The following is a 19119-nucleotide window of genomic DNA, read 5'->3' on the forward strand; positions in this document are numbered from 1 at the left end:
ACAAAATGCAATTGAATGACTCAATAAAAGAGGTCTGCTTAAGGACCAGTCGAGATTGTAGGATCTATTGGTCCCTTTAGTGACCAATTGGAGAGGGTGAATAGCTTGCATAATAAAAAAAAACCTTCCTCGAAATTTTATAGCTTTATTAAATCAAACAATTGCGTAAGAAAACAAGAAACTAAATGAAGAAAGGAAGAGGCACAAAGAATTTACTTGGTTACAACTAGGGAGATTGTTAATCCAAAGAAGATGAAAGCTCACTAACATCTCCTTCAGACGGAGAAGCCTCTTATAACATTTAAAGCACTCAAAATGCAAAGCTAGACAAAAGAAATCGTTTACAAGTGTTCTGTCTAAGCTTCTCGAACCAGGACTGCATTTATAGCTCTGATCGGGGTGTCTAGAAGGGTTCCAGGCGCTTGGGAGGGTTCTAGGTACCTGGGAGGGGATAAACTTTTATCCCCATTGTAATAGAACGTGCTACATCATGTTCCGGATAATTTTCTACTCCAGGTGCCCGGAAGGGTTCCAGGCGCCCGGACAAAAAAAATCAACTTTTGTTGATTTTTTTGTCCCGGTCTTCCTCTCCGTTTCCTCTCGCCTTGGTCCTAGTCTTCTGCTCCGGCTCAGCTCGCATTAGTACGGGTTTTCCGTTCCGGCTCCGCTCTCTTGGGTGATCTCTACCATACGGAATAGAGCTCACCCGAACTCAACTTCCATCCTTCTCGAGCAATCTTTTGCTCCAGCTTCTCGTCCTTCGGAAATGATACGTGCCTCCTTCTTATCCGCCCGCGTACTCTTCCGTAGTAACTTGTACCTCAGACGCACCGAGCACATCGGTTCTCTCCCGTGTCATCCTTCTCGCTAGTTACATTTTTCGCTCGACTTCCTATGTTTCTAAGTTACTACATACTTAAACACAAGAGTTAAATACCAACAGGACCTAACCTGACTTGGTTGATCACATTAAAACTACCTTGAGATATTTATAATCTCCCCTTTTTTGATATGAAACCCCAAGTTAAGTTAGGGTAAATCACACAATGTAACAGTTATAAAATGACATTTCAAATTTTGTAAGTAAAAATAAAATAAATTTTTTACAAGTACAAAAATTTTAAAAATTGCACTATCCTCCCCCTAGACTTCATCTTTAATACTTCCCCTTTTGATAAAAAAAATGGGGTACATTAAAACTTCTAAAAAAAAGATAATATAAAATCTAAGGAAAAAATATTAAATTTTAAGTTTGGAAAAAAATTTAACATCTATAAGTCAAATAATATAAAGTTGACATTATCATAAAAAAAATTCAACATTCAGAAAAATTTAATATTTGAAATTTCTCTTATAGATAAAGTTATTTTTCACGAAAAATTAACTTCTAAATAATTTCAAATATAAATTTTGAAAAAATATTTTTATAGTAATGAATTCTTAATAGTTAGTCAATTAAATACTTATTTCAATAATTGGCTTCTAGGATAGGGCGAGACACTAAGCCTTCTTGGTTATTGGAACAATAACCACTTTCTAGACAAAGTCTTTTAAAGAAATTAAATATTCAATTTTCTCTCTGAAAACCCTAAGAAAAAAAATCAGTCTAAATATGATTTTCGAATCCAAAATAGATTCCTTCCTACAGGATTAATCAAGAATTTTTTAGGAATATTACTCTCTGTATTTTCCTAATTTGACCCTTATAATATTTGAGATACCAGTTAAGTCCTGAATAATTTTTAAAATTAGAAGGAATAAAAGTTTAGCATGCACGACTTTTTAAATTTTTTATTTTCTTTTTCAATTTTTTATTTTTTATTTTTTACTTTGTCGAAATCTTTTAATCGACAAGAATCAACTAAGGTTAATTTTAACTCTTTATTTTCTTTTTCTAACTTACAGCAATTTTTCGATAATAGTTTTATAAACTGAAATGACTTGCTAGGAGGAAGAGACTGTACTCGACTTACCTTGTCGATCCCACAGTATGAAGCTTCTCCTGAAGTGTTACTTTCTTCCGATGTTGCTCCCCCTTCATCGATGCTCTCGATGTTCATTTCGGACGAACTTGCTTCGTCTTCATCTTCTTGGCGACTTGCCACTAGCGCAAGTACAACGAGGGCTTCTGATGTGCGTAGATTATATACTCTTTTATGCATGTTTTTACGCACATTTACATATTTTGAGCATGCTTGATCTATGCATTTTTATACTTCCAGCTTTCCTTTTAGCATATTTACTCTTTTGGTTCGGAGATCTGCTTTTTGTGCATTTTCTGTACACAGGAGTCGATTTGGTGAAGAATCTACATCTTTAGGCATGCATTGGAGGAAACAAAGGGAGAAAGCACCGGGCCGTGTACCTCACACGGCCCTACACTGGTATGGAGCTCGGGCCGTGTGGAGTTTGGCACCAACAGAAGAGGAAGATGACATGGTCGTGTGAACCTCGCACGACCGTGTCAAGATTTGAAGCCAACCAGAGCAGAAGCCTTACATGGCCGTGTGGATCTACACGTGTGAGGTTCTGAGACCAGCGGTGTGGCGTGTGCACCACACAGTGTGTAGTATTTCCAGAGGCGAAGGGTTATGGCGTGTGGAGTCACAGTGCAGCTGGAGAGGGATGGACATGGCCGTGTGAATCTCACACTGCCGTGTCACGGGACCGTGTGGCGCCCGATTCCCTCCTCTATTTAAACTCTTCTTCATGAATTGAAAGGGGATCTCTCCCCCTTTGGGAGAAGGCAAGATTTGGTGGTCTCCTCCCAATCTTGGGAGGATTTCTGGGTGATTCAAGGGGAGCTCTTGACGATTTCGGCTCCGGAGCGAGGATTGGATCCGAAGACGAAGCTTCTTCATAGATAAGTTTTCTCTTTCCCCCTTTTCTTGGTTTCTTGGATTGGGGATTTAAGAAATGCTTGTATACTTTATTTCTTCGGGTTTTCTTCCTCGATTCATGGGGTAGATCTTGTATTCTAGGATGAAGGGAGTATTTGTATGATGGATTGATGTAATCTCTTATGGATTTGTCATTTTCTTATTTCAATGACATTATCTTGCTTGTATCGATTAGATCTTGAATGATTAGTGGTGACTCGTGCTTAATCCTCATTCTTGATTAATTGTTTGGATTTCTTATGGACTTTGTAAAGATAAACTCTCACTCGATCATCCGAGGGATCCACGTGACAGGTGCAAGCCCGTGTAAGGACGTTTGAGAGATAATCTTGAAGAGGAAATAGGAATATTCAAGAGAGTAGGATGGATTTTGTGATTAGTTTATTGTATCTTGATAGATTAATAAGTCATGGGCTTCTACGTTGATATCCGAGGAAGGCATAGTAATAGGTGCACTTTTGTGTAAGGACAACATAGGTTCATGTCTAATTAATCCTATTTAGATACATTTCTCAGTCCTTAGCCGGTTGTCTATTGCAAGAGAGAACCGAAAACTTTCTACATGTTTGGCAATTGAGGGATATGAATTGGTGGACCATTTACATTCGAGAAATCCTACAAAGAAATCGAAACTCCTAGAACCTCCTTTATCATACCCAAAACACTAAATTCTTGTTTGTTGATCTTTAAGATTAGATTTGTTTACCTTACTTTGCTTTTGAAACGATTGGATAGTTGTTTAGCTAATTCGCATTGAGACATTTCTAGTGCTTATTCCAGTACCTGTGGATACGATAATCTTTTATATTACTTGCGACATTTCCGTACACTTGCGGAGACCGAACAGCTTCTATCTTCGATTCAGATGACGTGTCATCCCACGTCGCCTTCAGATTATACTTGGGTTGGGTTGGTTTCTTATTCTTTTCCTTGTCCTTGCACTTGTCCTTCAATTTTGGACAGTTATCTTTGACATGCGCTTCTTCATTGCAGTGGTGGCATTGTACTTTCCTTTTCTTTTTGTACCCTGCACTTGATTAACTTTTTTAGTTTTAAATAATTTTCTAAATTTACTTACCATGAGTGTCATTTCTTCGTCATCGAGAGAAGATTCAGAATCTCGTTCGTCCATCTTTGCTTTTAAGGTAATATTGTGCTTTGGCTCCTTTTTCAAATCTGCACATCTCATTTCATGAACTATAAAAGTTGAAAATATTTCTTCTAAAGTACTTGACTCTAGATCCTTAGATATATAATAACCATCTACTAATGATGCATATTCAGTAGTCCTAGGAAATGCATTAAGTGTGTATCTTAGCAAATCTCGATTGCTTACTTTTTCTCCGAGATTCATGATTCGGTGATGAGTTCCTTTATTCTTGCGTGGAGGTGTGCGACAGCTTTGACTTCTTCTGACCAGAGATTACTGATTTGGTTCTGGAGCAGGTCCCGTCTCGCTAGTTTTGCCTCCGAGGTCCCTTCATGTAGTTCTAAGAATTTTTTTCCAGAGCTCCTTGGTTGACTCATAGGCTATGATCTGGTTGACTTCCTATGGTGATAAGATGCTTAGCAGATGAAACTTTGTTTTGCCGTTTGCCATGAAGTCGGCTTACTCCTTCTTCGTCCATTGGTATTCTTCTTTACCCTCAGATGCTACAAAACCAAATTTCATTATTAAAAGCAAATCAAAATCTATTTTAAAGAATACCTACATCCTTTTCTTCCAGCTCACAAATTCGCTCTCAAACTTTGGTGGGTAGATGCTTGGTCCGTCCATCTCATGTGTTTCATTTGGCGGTTAGTCCTCCTGAAGTTGTTGGGCTCTAATACCACTTGTTGGTCCATTTGGCGATCGGTTGGAGAGGGTGAATAGCCTGCATAATAAAAAGACAACAAAACCTTTCTCGAACTTTTACAGCTTTATAAAATCAATACTTGCTTAAGAAAATAGGAAACTAAATGAAGAAAGGAAGAGGCATAAAGGATTTACTTGGTTACAATCGGAGAGAATCACCAAGAAAAATACAGAAGCCAGTGGTAGATTTGCGATCCATAGGATCACCAACTCAATCAGCATCAGAGTATGCACGCAACTCAAGAGATGAAATAGAAGGAAATAAAAGACTTTGAAATTGACTGCCCCGAAGATATATGAGAATATGAAGAAGAACAACCCAATGAACTGTAGTTGGTGCAGTAATAAATTGACTAACCACATGAACAGCATACGTAATATCTGGACGAGTCACGGTGAGATAAACCAAGTTTCCAACAATAGTTCTGTACAAACTAGGATCCGGCAAAGGTGAGCCATCAGATGAAGAATATCGAGCATTAGTCTCAATAGGAGTATTAACAACTCTATTATCAGTAAGACGAGCATGGTCACACAGATTAGATATATACTCACTGAGATAAAAGATAACCTTTTGGGAATAAGTAACCTCAATGCCTAAAAAATAGCATAGTATACCCAAATCTTTCATAGCAAACCAATGAGCCAACTCAAACTTTAAGGAAGCAATTCCATCAGAATCATCATCAATAATAATCATGTCATCAACATATAATGACAATAGAATACGACCTGCACTCGTACATCTAACAAACAATGCTGAATCATGATTAGTAGGATAAAAATCAAACGAAGTAATCACTGTAGGTAATTTCTCAAACCAAGTACGAGGTGCTTATTTGAGACCATAAAACGCTTTACGAAGCCTGCAAAATTCACCAGGTTTGTGTGAAAATACTAGGAGGAGGTGTCATATAAACTTTTTCGTGAAGATCACCATTCAGAAATGCATTCTTGACATCCATCTAAGATATTCTCCATCGACAAATAGAATCAACATCAATCATAGTATGAACAATTGTCATTTTTGCAACAGGAGCAAATATTTTTCATAATCTATGTTATACTTCTGAGAATAATCTTTAGTAACAAGATGAGCTTTGTATCGTTCGATAGATCCATCAGATTTAGTTTTGATCTTATATACCCAATGAGAACCAATAGTATGTTTTCCTGGTGGTAATGAAACCAAATCTCATATATGACTCTGATGCAAAGCAGTTAGTTTCTCAGCCATAGCACTCTGCCAAAGTGGGTTACAAACAACTTCTATATAGGATTCAGGCTCAGAAAGACAATGAATATATGCAACAAATGAAACAAAAAAATGAGAACAACAAAAGTAAGCAAAATCTAGTAGTTTAGTAGACTTATGAACATGAGTGGATTGACGACGATAGAGAAAAGGATGATCCGTAACCTCAGAAGATAATTGGGTAGTGGCAGAAGGAGGAGCATGTGGAGCGGATATCTCGGGAACCAAAGTACCAGATTCAATTGAACTACCAGTAGGATTTGTGGGTGAATCTTTCTCAATATCGGTATTGAAAGGATTAATGCAAAGTTCTAACTTTGTCATATTATGCAAACTAGTCGGAATAGAAAAAAATGGAATATGCTTAAGAAACACAACATGACGAGAGACATATAATTTTTTACTAACGGATCAAAGCAACAATATCCTTTTTGACTAACACCATAACCCAAAAATATATAAAGAGCAGACCTAGAGGCTAACTTATGACGCTCTGCATGTGGACGAAGGACAAAACAAGTACACCAAAAAACATGCAAAGAGGAATAGACAGGAGCATACCCATACAATTTTTCAAAAGGTGACAAACCTGAATTATGTGAGGTTGGAATTCTATTAATGACATGAGCAACAGTAAGGATTGCTTCCCCCCAAAAGGCACTATGAACACTAGCAGACAATAAAAAATGAACGAACTATTTCAACAAGATGTCTATGTTTCCGTTCAGCCATGTCATTTTGTTCAAGAGTATCTCTATACGAGATTTGATGAATAGTACTATCAGAAGCAAGTAAATGTGAGAATTGATTTGAAGTATATTCACCCCCCAAATTACAACGAAAACACTTTATGATACTAGAATGTTGAGTTTTCACAAGAACTCTAAAGTTATTGAAAATTGTAAGATAATCAGACTTGTGTTTCATAATATAGCCCTAAGAGTAATGTGTGCAATCATCAATAAACGAAACATAATACTTTGAACCCCCCCCCCCCCCCCCTTTTGTAGAAATAGGAGAGGACCCCCATACATCAGAATGGATAAGATCAAATGGAGCAAAAGAAAAAGAAAGACTTTTAAAAAAATAGTAAGACAGAAAATTTGATCAGTTTACAATCACTATAATCAGAAATATTAGAACTTTTTAAAGGTTCTAATGCTCTTGTAGAGGCTAAAAACTACAAACAAAGCGCTGAAACATGACCTAAGCGAGAGTGCTACAAATAAAAATCAGAAGATGAATGACTCAGATGAAAAGACGATAAATCCACACTCAAAGCTACAACTTCTAGTAATTTGAGTTGATCTAAAACATAGAGTCCTCCATGCTTATGACCTGCCCCAATCATCCTCTGAAATTGTGGGTCCTGAACATAACAATTGGATGAAGAAAAAGAGACTATTTATTCAGACTCACATAATTGACTAACAGAAACAAGATTTAAAGTTAAATCGGAATATAATAAACATTAGTAAGAGATAAAGAAAATGTAACAATTGAGCCACCACCTACTAATGACATAGGAATATCATCAACAGGCACAATAGATATAGATGAACTAGAGAAAAATAAACGAAAGATGACAAATTGGATGACATATGATGGAGGGGCACCAGAGTCCAAAATTCACAAGAATGAAGATATACCAGAAATACCAGACGATGACAAACCTATATGAGAGGAAACTGACATGGTAAAGAGCTGTGAAGCAAGGAACTGTTGAAACTGCTAAAACATATATGAATAAGATTTTCATGAAACATCTGCACGACCAGGTATGATGACAGAACGAATAATTCTCAGAATAATTAAATTGTAAGAAAACACATTTGTATGATCCGCAGAAACTGATGTCAGAACGATTCGTGGTCACACAAAGAATTTGAGACAGAAAAGGATGTTAAATGTAGAAAATAATAGCACAGAGCGTCAATGTCAAAATCAGTAGAAAATGACGTCAATACCAAAATCGGCAACATAGGGCTTTGGCACCGAAATCGGAAGAAAAGAGCATCAGCGCCAAAATTGACAGCACAGGACGTCAGTGCCGAAATCGACAGAAAATAGTGTCTGCGTCGAAATCGACAGAAAATAATGTCGGCGTTGAAATCAATAGCAACATAACAGAAAATGGATGTCAGTGCCGAAATCAATAGCAACAGTAGAAGACGACAATGACAATAGGAAATAATAACAGGAGGTGGTAGAAAAAATTAGGTCAAAGAAGAAAAACCACTCTATACTATGTAGAAATTAAAAGAAGAAAAAAATTAACCATATTAATGAATCTTAAAATTGATTCATAGTATAAAATCTTATATAGTTAAATTAAGAAATCCTAAACTCTATAAAAAAAAATAAAAAGTTCAAATTACTCTAACAGATATAAATAAATAAATATATAATCTAACACCATTAATGTGAAACTTTAAATGTAATATTATCTTCCTAAGCTTGTAGATTGCTTTGATCACTGAATTTTGTGAAGCTGCATCATCATGTGAGAGGCAAAGACCAAACATATTTCTCACCATCTTCTTATAAAACTGATTCCATCCGCAACTTCCTGCAATAAATACTTCTTCTCTTAGCTGTCTTTCATAAAGCATTAGATTATGCCTAAAAACACTACTCAAAACTTATGTGCAACAAAAGCTTGATATTGAACAGCATCAACATGTGATTTGTTTTTGAACAAGAGCATGGCAACACACACACACACAAAATCAGAAGGAATTACCAGGTAAACCCACAGGCTGTGAAACTCCACGAGATATACGTTGTAGCGTCTCCATTTGCAATGGTTGAGAAACCATCTATCATCCACCTAAATGGATTTGTTCTCTCGCCTGCCTTCTTCTCTCCACCTTCCTTCAGGTTGATAATAACATACTTGGGTGAAACCATAACTTCCAGTTATGGTAATTCTTTCACTGCGTTTTTTTTGAATTGGATACTAACAGCCTTTCTTCTTATATTCAACTAAACTTTATCATTCTTTAATTATAGCATTAACATCCTGTTGGAAATCTAAAAACCAAAGCGTACTTTGGTCAAAAGTTCCCAAGTCCAAGATTATGTTTTGGGAAGAAACAAAAGGTTTTGATTCAATTAAGTTAAATTTGATTCAATTAAGTAAGTTAGTGGTTAATTAAATTATCTAGAAAAATTGCATTGTTTTCTATGCCATTAATGAACTTTGGCCATGAGCTTTGGCCACTTAGTTATTAAATTTTAGTTTGATTTAAAAGGTTTAAATGTCGATTTGATTCGAGTAGAATTGAATAATAATTTGAAAAGGGGTGGAATTTAAATGCTCTAAATATTGAGTTTAATTTGACAACTTGTGAATAATTTATAAAAATTATAAATTTATTTTCAATTTAAAAAATTATTAAATATATTTGAGTTTAGTTCAAATTTAATAATTTGAACCTGTGCCCAACTGTTCTTTAACATAAGTCAAAATCAAGTTCACCAAGGGCGATCAAAAGCAAGGAGATTGATTTAACGCAAAAATAAAGGGACATTTTATCGACTCTTTAGTGACCCGTGGATCATTTAGCCCTTTTTTTAAGGCATCAAATCCATGTCCTGTTCAATGGCTTCGATCTTGTGCAATTTTACACATGTATACATCTAAAATGGCAATCGAGTCTGGTTTAGGAGCTTGAGCATCCATCTTCAGCAATGTCACTGATCTGAACCCCCAGATCATAAATCGAACCAGTCGTCCAGTCGACCGTCAATGTCTCCTTCCGAACCCAAACCCACTTTCCATCGTAACCGCCAGTCACCACCAATCTAATCTGCAACGGTCCGGTGGGCGCTCGGTAGGTGCTCCACATGGGTCCTTTTACTCGGCTCATGGACTGCCAATGTGCCGACCCAACCTGCGAACCCGAGACAAGGCATTTGAACGCTCGCAACAAATTCAGGCTAAAACTCAGGTTCAGGCTGAGGCTCAGACTCACCTTTGCTATATCCACTGCTACTATGTCAGTTTGACCTCCCTGGTACAGGAACTTGATGGCCAGATAATTAGGCTTCTGGCTCTTTTCCTCCACTCTGATGGACAAATTCTTGTTTCCAAACTCGCATGGAATTCTGCTCCAAGGAATCGATAGTACTGTTGATAAAATGTCAACAAGAAACACTACACGCCTTGGTGTTTGATGTATTGTTGTTACCTCATGTATTCCACATCCACAGTGCCAAGTTTCTTCAGCTCTTTGGCCATTCCGTGCTGCGCCATCGCCATGAACGCCGGTCGACTGAGAATCAACTCTGTGCCATTCCCCTCGTTGAGGTCCGTGAGGATCACTTTGACACCTTCGCTGTGGCAAATCTTCATGTTCTTGCACCTCACCTGTTTAAATCGAACAAGTACATGAATAGTTTTTTTTTTTTTTTTTTTTGGTTTGAATTATTTGTTTGTTTAGAAGTTGGACGAGTGAAATTGAACCTGGAAACAAGCTCCACAGGCAACGCCGCCTCTGTAAAGAGTAGACGTCGCAGCAGCAACGTAGCCACCATTGAAGCCCAAGGCCATGGGGCCATATCCACAAGCTCCAGCTACAGGGAGAAACCAACAAAATCCAACAGTGCCATTTGCCTTTCAGACGGAGCAGAGAATTAAAAGGGAAAAGAACAAGAAGAAGCAGAGGTTGAGAAATACCAGAGAAAACAGATAAAGAAGACAAGTATCCAGCTCTTGCTGGATGCACACAGCCACCGGAAGCCATGGCGGAGGAAGCAATGAGAAGGAAGAAGAAGAAGATGGAATCACCTGCGATCATGTCTGTGTCTTGTTAATGAAATTACGGATGTGGTGAGATAAATAGGAAGAGGAGGGGCAGTAAACTCCATGGTGCTGTGTCTCCCATGGAAAGAAGAGAGCAAGCAGTGCAGTGACGATGACTTCTCGACGCGCCCGCCAACTGTTCTTGCCTCCATTTGTAGGAAAAAACAAGCAAAACCGTGCTTCAAGTCTAAAGTTTTGGCATCTTTCCGTGGCCTCTGTTTGAATCTGCCAATCGATAAAGAACAAAGAGATCAAAGGTTTGAGTGGACTGTTGGATCTCGTTCTTGGTTGCTAGATTGGAGATGGAATATTTAACAATTTAAGATCTAGCTAGAAATGTATGCGTGCACGGTTTGGCAATTGGCAACTGGAGTTTGGACATCCCGCAGTTAGCAGCCTTTATTCTTTAAAAAAAATCAGGATATTTAAAACTGATTAATTAACCATTTTTCCCCTTAAAAGAAAATGTTAAGAAAATTGAATCTATATTTATATAATATATCGTTGCAATTTTCCGAGGAAATTAATACATGTGGAGCTTTCGAACTTCAACAGACAGTCAAACAATTTATTTTGAAGGATGAGACAAATGGAATAATTTGCTCGGAACTTATACATAAAAAAATAATGTCGTGTAAAGAAATTAATATAGTATTTAATACCAATAAATAATAAAAAAAAACAAATTTCTGGATAATTCCTTTTTCTCCCTTTCTTTTCTCCCCTTTTCCCCACAGCTTCTCCTCTCCTTCAACGGCAGAACAAGAGAAATCGCAGCAGCCCACTCTTTTCTCCAGCACGAGTCCTTCTCCTTTCTCTTCACCAACAAGTAAGAGGAACGCGAGCAACAGCCCCTCCCTTCCCTTTCTTTATCTTCTTCCTTGTTCTCCTGCATCTGGGCAAGCACCACCGGAGCTCGCTGGAGCTTGCTGGAAAAGGAGGGGAAGGAACCCTAGCTGTTGCCCTCTTTTGGAAACAAGAGCAGCAAGTTGTTGCTCTCTTTTCCAACCGATCACAACTGCTGTCGGAGCTCCGCCGGAGCTAGCTGTGGTCACGCCGAAATCGCCGAGGCTACTGGTAAAGAGAGAAAGATAATCTATTTCCGTATTCTTTTGTTTTCAGCCCTCCCTTCTTCTCCGATAGCTTCAACAGCAACACACTAGATGTTGCCTTTCTTTTTCCTAGCAAATACCCACTTTTGTTGTCCTTGCTTCTTGGCTGCAACTGTTGGAGCTCGTCGCAACTTGCTGGAGTTGCCAACAAAAAGAGGAGGAGAACCTAATTGCTGTCCTCATTTCCAGCAACCACAACAATCCTTAGAAGGTATACTTTATGTCTTCTATTAATCAATGTATAGTTAGGAGGATTATCTAGATTAGAATAGAGATTTCTTTTAGGAATGTGAAGTGGTATGAGCTAGCGAGATCAAAATAATTCACAGATTTTGAAATATAGACAATCATCCTGTCGGGAAGCTGAGAAGATGGACCTGTCGGCGTGACGTGTCTGGAAGGTTGACCGCATCCCCATGACCCAGTGATGAGCTGTCTCAGCATTGACCCAGTCGTCCTTAGTCCTCGCGTCAACAGTACTTGTATCCAATGACCGGGTCACCCCGGTCCCTAGTACCCCGATGCTCGAGGTGGATCTCACAGACGTATAAGCAGTTGAATAATAGTCGAATAATGAAATAAACACAAAAGGAATACGGCGACGTACCCTGGCCCGGAGGGGCCCTCGGATGGATAGGTAAGCTGATCGGTCGTCGCGACCCTGAATAGTAGATAAAGGTCCACCAGGTGAGTAGCTGGTTTCGGTGGCTCGAAGCCGGACGCGATATGGATCCGCAAGACAACGAATGGTCCGACCACAACCTCGACTCGCAGGCCGAAATGCAACAGCGGCATGAAGGCCGAACACTCTATCGGCTCGTAGGCCGAGATACAATAGCGGCACGAAGGTCGAACACACTCTCGGCTCACAGGCTGGAATATAGGCATAATACGATACTTGAGTCCTCAGACGGCGGATGTTCGGAGGGTGACGACGGCTGCCAGGAGTTGCCGGCGGTTGCGGCAGTGGCTGCCGGAGGTGGCGGCGCTGGTTGCTTGAGGCGGTTATGGCGTGCTTTACGCTGTGGCTCTGGCGCGAGGAGGTGTAGACGCCTGCTGGAAGCATCGTCGACGGCATCCGTTGCCATCGGGGGCGGCGGGAGCCACCAAGGTCGGAGGAGAAGGGAGGAGGTGGCCCTCCGTCGCCGGCAGATCTCTCCGGCGGTAATAGCGAGTGATCAAGAAGAAGCCTCTGCTTCTGTCCCTGATGGTGGCAGCAGACAACAAAAGCGCCCCCTGTGCGCGAGACGACAGAGAAGATCAGAGAGGAGAAGAGCGACGGCGACTTCGGCAGTGCCTGAGATCGTGGCCTCTGACGAGGGAGGAAAAGGGGAGAGCTTATGAGGATGCAGGCGGCGGAAGAGAAAAACACGAACCCCCTCCCCATGCTCCTCTGTGAACAGTGCTCTTTATGAGCACAAAACCCTCAACAAATGAAATGACGAAACTACCCTTCCCTTCTTCCCTAGTCACTCTTATGCCATAAACTATATCCGCATCAGACAATATTTAGATTTTAGGTCATTATTCTTATTAGATAGTATTTTGATTATTTGAGTTATGTTTGGTATTATGTTTGTAGACACGAGCTCGATTGGAGCACGGTGACCTGCCGACATTCGAATATTTTGCTGTATATAAGGTGGGTACATCTCTCTTTGACTCCTATATTTATCCTTGTGCATGAAAAAAGTACTAATGAAATTATATATATTTGTATAATTAATTTCAAAAGGGAATTAAAATGATATTACAATTAGCGAAATTGGTTAAAATAATAAAAATCATGGAGGGCAAATAATTGATATTATTTCTTGTTCACATATGTGTTCATATTGGAATTAATATGGGAAGGATTGTTTTAAAAATTAAATAAATATTCTGAATTATTCTTTTGTTGATACTTGTTTTTTTGACTTACTTGACCTTTCATACTCTATACTTTTGATGTTCTATCTGTTGATACTTGTAGTTTTTATCTGTGAATAATAGGATGATAAATTAATCGATTTGATATGAAGATGTTAACTTAATTGACCATTTGATATTAAAATAGAATAATTATGATAAATGGATAAAATGAAATTCTTAAAGTGAAATAATAAAGATGGTAAATGAAGAATTAAAAAGTGAAGACTATGAACCTAGCTTTATACCAGAGCTTTATATTGGAGTACTGGACCACCCACATATTATTGTGGTAGCGCAGCGGCTCACGGTCGAGAGTATCTGACCGTACACCCAAGGCGTAGTGGCATGATGTAGCTCTCGATAAGTGTTTATTATGTCTTCCACCGGTAAGGGTTGATAGCACGTATGTCAGATGACGTATGCGATATTTTTATACTCTGAGGAGACTTTTAGCCTATACATATTACATTACACTCTGATGATATTGGCTCCAGTGATTTACTTTTTAGTTAATCTATCAGATTTATCCATGTTAATATTATACCATAGATGACTTGTGCGGTTGTTGATTAAATAAATAAGATTTGAGAATTGATCTTAATTGATGATATATGAAGATGATTTTTAATTCTAACAAATAAATGTTAGGTGATCATAAATATGTAATTATGTATATTATCTGAGAACTCAAAGAAGAAATGAAAGTTAAAATAATAAATAATACCTTTTTGATTTCTTAAACAAGATTAAATTTACGCACATCTTTCATGATTATCCACTTAGCCATTTGGCTAACTTTCTACATTCCTTGACCTTAAGTTTTGCAGATACAGGGATTCTTTTGATATTGTAGTTGATTTTGGACTTCCATAGAGTTGTTCAGAGATCTCGACGTGCTGATTTTCTGGTTTGTTTTACTTTTGTTTCGTTGTATTTATATTTTATAATTTTATTTCAAATGTAGGTTATCTGTATAGTAGTTGTAATCTACGAATATTATGTATATATATATATATATATATATATATATATATATATATATATATATATTTTGATATATTTCTTGGTTATTCTATTTTGATAGTTCCTAATATTTCTTTTTATTATATTGTCATCGAGTGACACTCGATATATGAAATGTACCACTGGTTGGAACAAGGAGATACTCTAATTATATGAACCACACCATATACACCATATAAGAAAATTGTTGCATTAGCTCATCAATCCAGTAAAATAGAGGCCAAGGCCTTTTTCTCAAGTATTCTAGGAAAGTCACTGTTTCCAATTACTTTTATACAACTTTCTCGTGCATTATTTGTTGATTATTTGACTAAATATAATTCAACTATTTGCATTGTTAATTTTCATTTATAGAAACAAATAAAGTTATTTATTTTTTCTATGCCAAAATGGATATATATATATATATATATATATATATATATATATATAATTACATTAGGAAGAAAATTCTTTCAGAAATCAATGATACTATGGTAACTAGAAGATATATATAGAAGTATAGAACCAAATCGTTTTAAGATAGAAAATTAGATGAATTTGGGAACTAATTTGTCTTACATTTTCATGTTTTTTTTTATTTATTACCTTAATTTTTTACTTGTCAAATTGGACGTTGTTAGTTCACTAAATTGTGCATTAGCTCCAATTTTAGCGAATTACAAGTGCTAAAATCATAATATATATATATATATATATATATATATATATATATATATATATATATATGTATATATATATACACGGTTGTATAATTAGTAATCATTATAATAGTCATTCAGAGAACACTATTAAATGACAATAAAATTAAAACAAATCTGCATGCATACCAGGATCATCGCTCTTTAAACAATAACTTGATCTTTTGTTGATGTAATCGATACCTGGAAAGTTAGCAATTTAACAGTCAAAAAAGGAAAGAAATATGTTTCCTTCATCACCAACAATCAAATCTCTCAAAATTTGGAGGAAGAATTGTTTCCTAATCACCTTCGTGTTGGCTATATACAAACCACTTGGTGCCGGTTAATTCCTCATCTCCTCTTCGATTCCTGTCTTGTTATTTTCTGCGAGTGTTCTCGATCTTTTTCTTGGTTGAGGTCCGAATTGGAACTGCTTCCGAGGTTTCATTCAGTTCTCAGCTTTTCTACGAAGTTGTTGGATTGATCCTTGTTTAGTGAATTCAAACTTCTAATTTTTAGCTCTGCAACTGCTTCCCCTGTTTGAACATTTTGCAGTTAATGGCGTCACCAAGTGAACCCTGTGAACTCGTCTGTAACAACACTTTCTCTAATGGAGTCGCCGATCTCTTCTCACTCAGCGATGGAAATCTCACCATTAATGGAGTCACATTGCTCTCGGAGGTCCCTGAAAATGTCGCCTTTACGAGCTTTGGTGCAGTAAACCACGCTTCTTCCAATGCGCCACCGTCGCTCGTCAAGGAAGTCCAGTCTCGATCCCACAAGGGCGGCTTCCTCGGCTTCGCCCATCCGGAAGCTTCCCCCTGTCCGACGAATTCTCTCGGAAAATTCTCTGACCGGAGGTTCCTCAGCATCTTCCGGTTCAAGACATGGTGGTCGACCATGTGGGTGGGCAGCCGCGGCTCCGACCTGCAAGCGGAGACCCAATGGGTGCTCTTCGAGGTGCCCGAGGTGGGCTCCTACGTTCTCCTCCTCCCCTTGATCGAGGGTAAATTTCGATCTGCTATCTCCCACGGCGACAGCGACGGCGACAGCGACCACGTACTGCTCTGCGGCGAGAGCGGGTCTTCCCGAGTGCTAGCCGACTCCTTCAAAGCCCTAGCGTACGTTCATGTCGGCGACAACCCCTTCACCCTGATGCGGGAAGCCTACGCCGCCGCTAGGGTTCACCTCGGCACGTTCCGACTGAGGGAGGAGAAGCCGCTCCCGCCCATCGTCGACAAATTCGGGTGGTGCACCTGGGACGCTTTCTACTTGACGGTCGAGCCGATCGGGGTGTACCGCGGCGTCAAGGACTTCGCCGACGGCGGGATTCCGCTGCGGTTCCTCGTGATCGACGATGGGTGGCAAAGCATAAACTTGGATTGCGAAAACCCTAACGAGGACCGCAAAAATCTCGTCTTTGGCGGAGAGCAGATGACCGCCAGGCTTTACAGGTTCCAGGAGGGCGAGAAGTTCCGCAAGTACAGGGGAGGCAGCCTCCTCACCTCCGAAACCTTAACCTACGATAGGTACAAGCCAAAGAAGATCTTTTCCAAGGCGAAGGAGGCCAAAGAAGCGAGAAAGGCCGGAAACAAGGCCAAAGAACTCGAATTGAGAAGAGAAATCGACCAAATGCTCGAGCAAAAAGGTGAAATTTTAGCGGAAGGGAGAGGGGACAGCGGCGAGAGGGTTGGATTGAGCGGTTTGATTTTGGATTTGAAGTCGGAGTTCAAGGGTTTGGACGACATCTACGTGTGGCAAGCGCTCTGCGGAGCGTGGGGCGGAGTGCGACCTGGAAGCACTGACCTGGACTCCAAGCTAGTGCCGGTCAAGCTCTCTCCCGGCTTGGCGGGAACCATGAACGATCTCGCTGTCGACAAGATCGTCGAGGGCGGCATTGGCCTCGTCAATCCGGCGCAGTCAGGCGAGTTTTACGACTCCATGCACTCGTATCTCGCCGGCGCCGGAATCACCGGAGTCAAAGTGGACGTCATCCATGTAAGCCGCTGATGCACACACTACCTGTTCGATGCAATCCTTCTGTGAACTGCTATGCTAATGCTATTGGATTCGATGTTTTGGCAGACACTGGAATACGTGAGCGAAGAATACGGAGGCAGGGTTGAGCTCGCGAAAGCATACTACGACGGTTTGTCGAAGTCAATATCGAAGAACTTTGATGGTACGGGGATCATCTCCAGCATGCAGCAGTGCAATGACTTCTTCTTCCTTGGAACTTGGCAAGTCAACATGGGAAGAACCGGTGAGAACTCGATCAGCTAACTTTGAATAAAATTCTCTCTTCGAAATTTGTTTTTGAATCCAAAAAAATAATTAAAAAAAAAATCTCGATTCCAGGTGATGATTTCTGGTTCGAGGATCCTTACGGAGATCCCATGGGAGTTTACTGGCTGCAAGGCGCACACATGATCAACAACTCCTACAATAGCCTGTGGATGGGGCAGTTCATGCAGCCGGACTGGGACATGTTCCAGTCCGACCACGCCTGCGGCGAGTTCCACGCGGCGGCGCACGCCATCTGCGGCGGACCCATCTACGTCAGTGACGCCGTCGGCTTCCATAACTTCGATCTACTCAAAAAGCTCGTCTTCAACGACGGAAGCATCCCCATATGCCTGCACTATGCTTTGCCGACGAGGGACTGCTTGTTTGCCAATCCCCTATTCGACCAAACGACCGCTCTCAAGATTTGGAACCTCAACAAGGTAACTAAATTACAATTCATCTCCAAGATTTGACACGAAAATATTATAAATCGGTCTTATTTGTCTAGTTTGGCGGTGTGATCGGAGCTTTCAATTGCCAAGGCTGTGGATGGAACCCCGAGGAGAAGAGAGTGAAAGGCTACTCCCACTGCTACAAGGAAGTCACCGGAACAGTTCATGTGTCAGACATGGAATGGGATCAAGTGGAGACTTGCACCGAACTGGGTGAGGCAGGCGAGTACGCGGTGTATCAGCACAAGGCCAAGAAACTATTTCTCATGGCTAGAAACTCCGACGCGATCCGCTTCACCCTCCAGCCTTCCTCCTTCGAGCTTTTCAGCTTCGTGCCGGTGAAGAACATCGGGACTGACGTGAAGTTCGCTGCCATTGGGCTGGTGAACATGTTCAATTGCTGCGGGACTTTGATGGATGTGGAAGTCGATGGGGTTGCTGTTAGGATGATGGTGAAAGGGGGAGGTGAGCTCTTGGTGTACTCCAGCAGGAAGCCAAGTGGGTGCTTCTTGAATGGAGCTGCGGTTGGGTTCGATTACTGCGCGGAGGATGGGAAGATGAGGGTGGAGGTTCCATGGCAGGAGGAGAGTGGTGGTGTCTCTCAAGTCGCATTTGATTACTGATCTCTCAGGGGTGTCTTAATAATGCTCTTTTATATTTAACTAATAATGATAATAACTGGTCCTGTGCTTTTATAATAATGGGCTGAAAGCTCTAATTTTTCTCTTTTCCCATATATTTGGAACGAGAACGAGTTTTGCATGATTTTCTATTGTCTAATTGCTTAGATATGTTTAAGTTGCCTGTGAAATTACAAAATGCATGGGATTTAATT

The 19119-nt window shown here is 39.8% G+C and overlaps 2 protein-coding genes across 7 annotated transcripts; one reads left to right on the top strand and one right to left on the bottom strand.

Annotated features, from left to right (window-relative positions):
* Window positions 1–9520: 9520 nt before the first annotated feature.
* On the bottom strand, window positions 9521–16329 carry LOC121996722 (expansin-like A2). Its single transcript, XM_042550797.1, has 8 exons — window positions 16200–16329; window positions 15854–16082; window positions 15694–15747; window positions 10692–11042; window positions 10479–10588; window positions 10204–10382; window positions 9988–10120; window positions 9521–9906 (listed from the first exon to the last, which is right to left on the bottom strand). The coding sequence occupies exons 4-8, from the start codon at window positions 10810–10812 to the stop codon at window positions 9676–9678; spliced, it is 774 nt and encodes a 257-aa protein (XP_042406731.1). The 5' UTR covers window positions 10813–11042; window positions 15694–15747; window positions 15854–16082; window positions 16200–16329; the 3' UTR covers window positions 9521–9675.
* Window positions 11557–19020, top strand: LOC121996720 (stachyose synthase-like). Of its 6 annotated transcripts, none has more exons than XM_042550794.1 (7): window positions 11557–12140; window positions 13512–13571; window positions 14668–14747; window positions 16102–17544; window positions 17632–17809; window positions 17905–18272; window positions 18341–19020. In XM_042550794.1, the coding sequence occupies exons 4-7, from the start codon at window positions 16105–16107 to the stop codon at window positions 18905–18907; spliced, it is 2553 nt and encodes an 850-aa protein (XP_042406728.1). In that variant the 5' UTR covers window positions 11557–12140; window positions 13512–13571; window positions 14668–14747; window positions 16102–16104; the 3' UTR covers window positions 18908–19020. The 6 variants fall into 6 exon arrangements, with proteins under 6 accessions (XP_042406728.1, XP_042406729.1, XP_042406727.1 ...); XM_042550795.1 differs by lacking the exon at window positions 13512–13571 and having other exon boundaries at window positions 11557–11894; window positions 12003–12140; XM_042550793.1 differs by lacking the exon at window positions 13512–13571 and having other exon boundaries at window positions 14660–14747.
* Window positions 19021–19119: the final 99 nt, after the last annotated feature.

This window comes from Zingiber officinale, chromosome 6A, assembly GCF_018446385.1.
Source record: "Zingiber officinale cultivar Zhangliang chromosome 6A, Zo_v1.1, whole genome shotgun sequence".
NCBI classification, from domain to species: Eukaryota; Viridiplantae; Streptophyta; class Magnoliopsida; order Zingiberales; family Zingiberaceae; genus Zingiber; species Zingiber officinale.

Bases quoted from the DNA above. Each gene is read 5' to 3' on its own strand.
- LOC121996722 (XM_042550797.1), bottom strand. From the start codon at position 10,812: ATGATCGCAGGTGATTCCATCTTCTTCTTCTTCCTTCTCATTGCTTCC. The intron at 10,383-10,478 runs GTTCAATTTCAC...CGATTTAAACAG, and splicing joins CCTGTGGAGCTTGTTTCCAG to GTGAGGTGCAAGAACATGAA. The intron at 10,121-10,203 runs GTAACAACAATA...TCCTTGGAGCAG, and splicing joins GTGGATGTGGAATACATGAG to AATTCCATGCGAGTTTGGAA.
- LOC121996720 (XM_042550794.1), top strand. From the start codon at position 16,105: ATGGCGTCACCAAGTGAACCCTGTGAACTCGTCTGTAACAACACTTTC. The intron at 17,810-17,904 runs GTGAGAACTCGA...TCTCGATTCCAG, and splicing joins AGTCAACATGGGAAGAACCG to GTGATGATTTCTGGTTCGAG. The intron at 18,273-18,340 runs GTAACTAAATTA...TTATTTGTCTAG, and splicing joins AGATTTGGAACCTCAACAAG to TTTGGCGGTGTGATCGGAGC.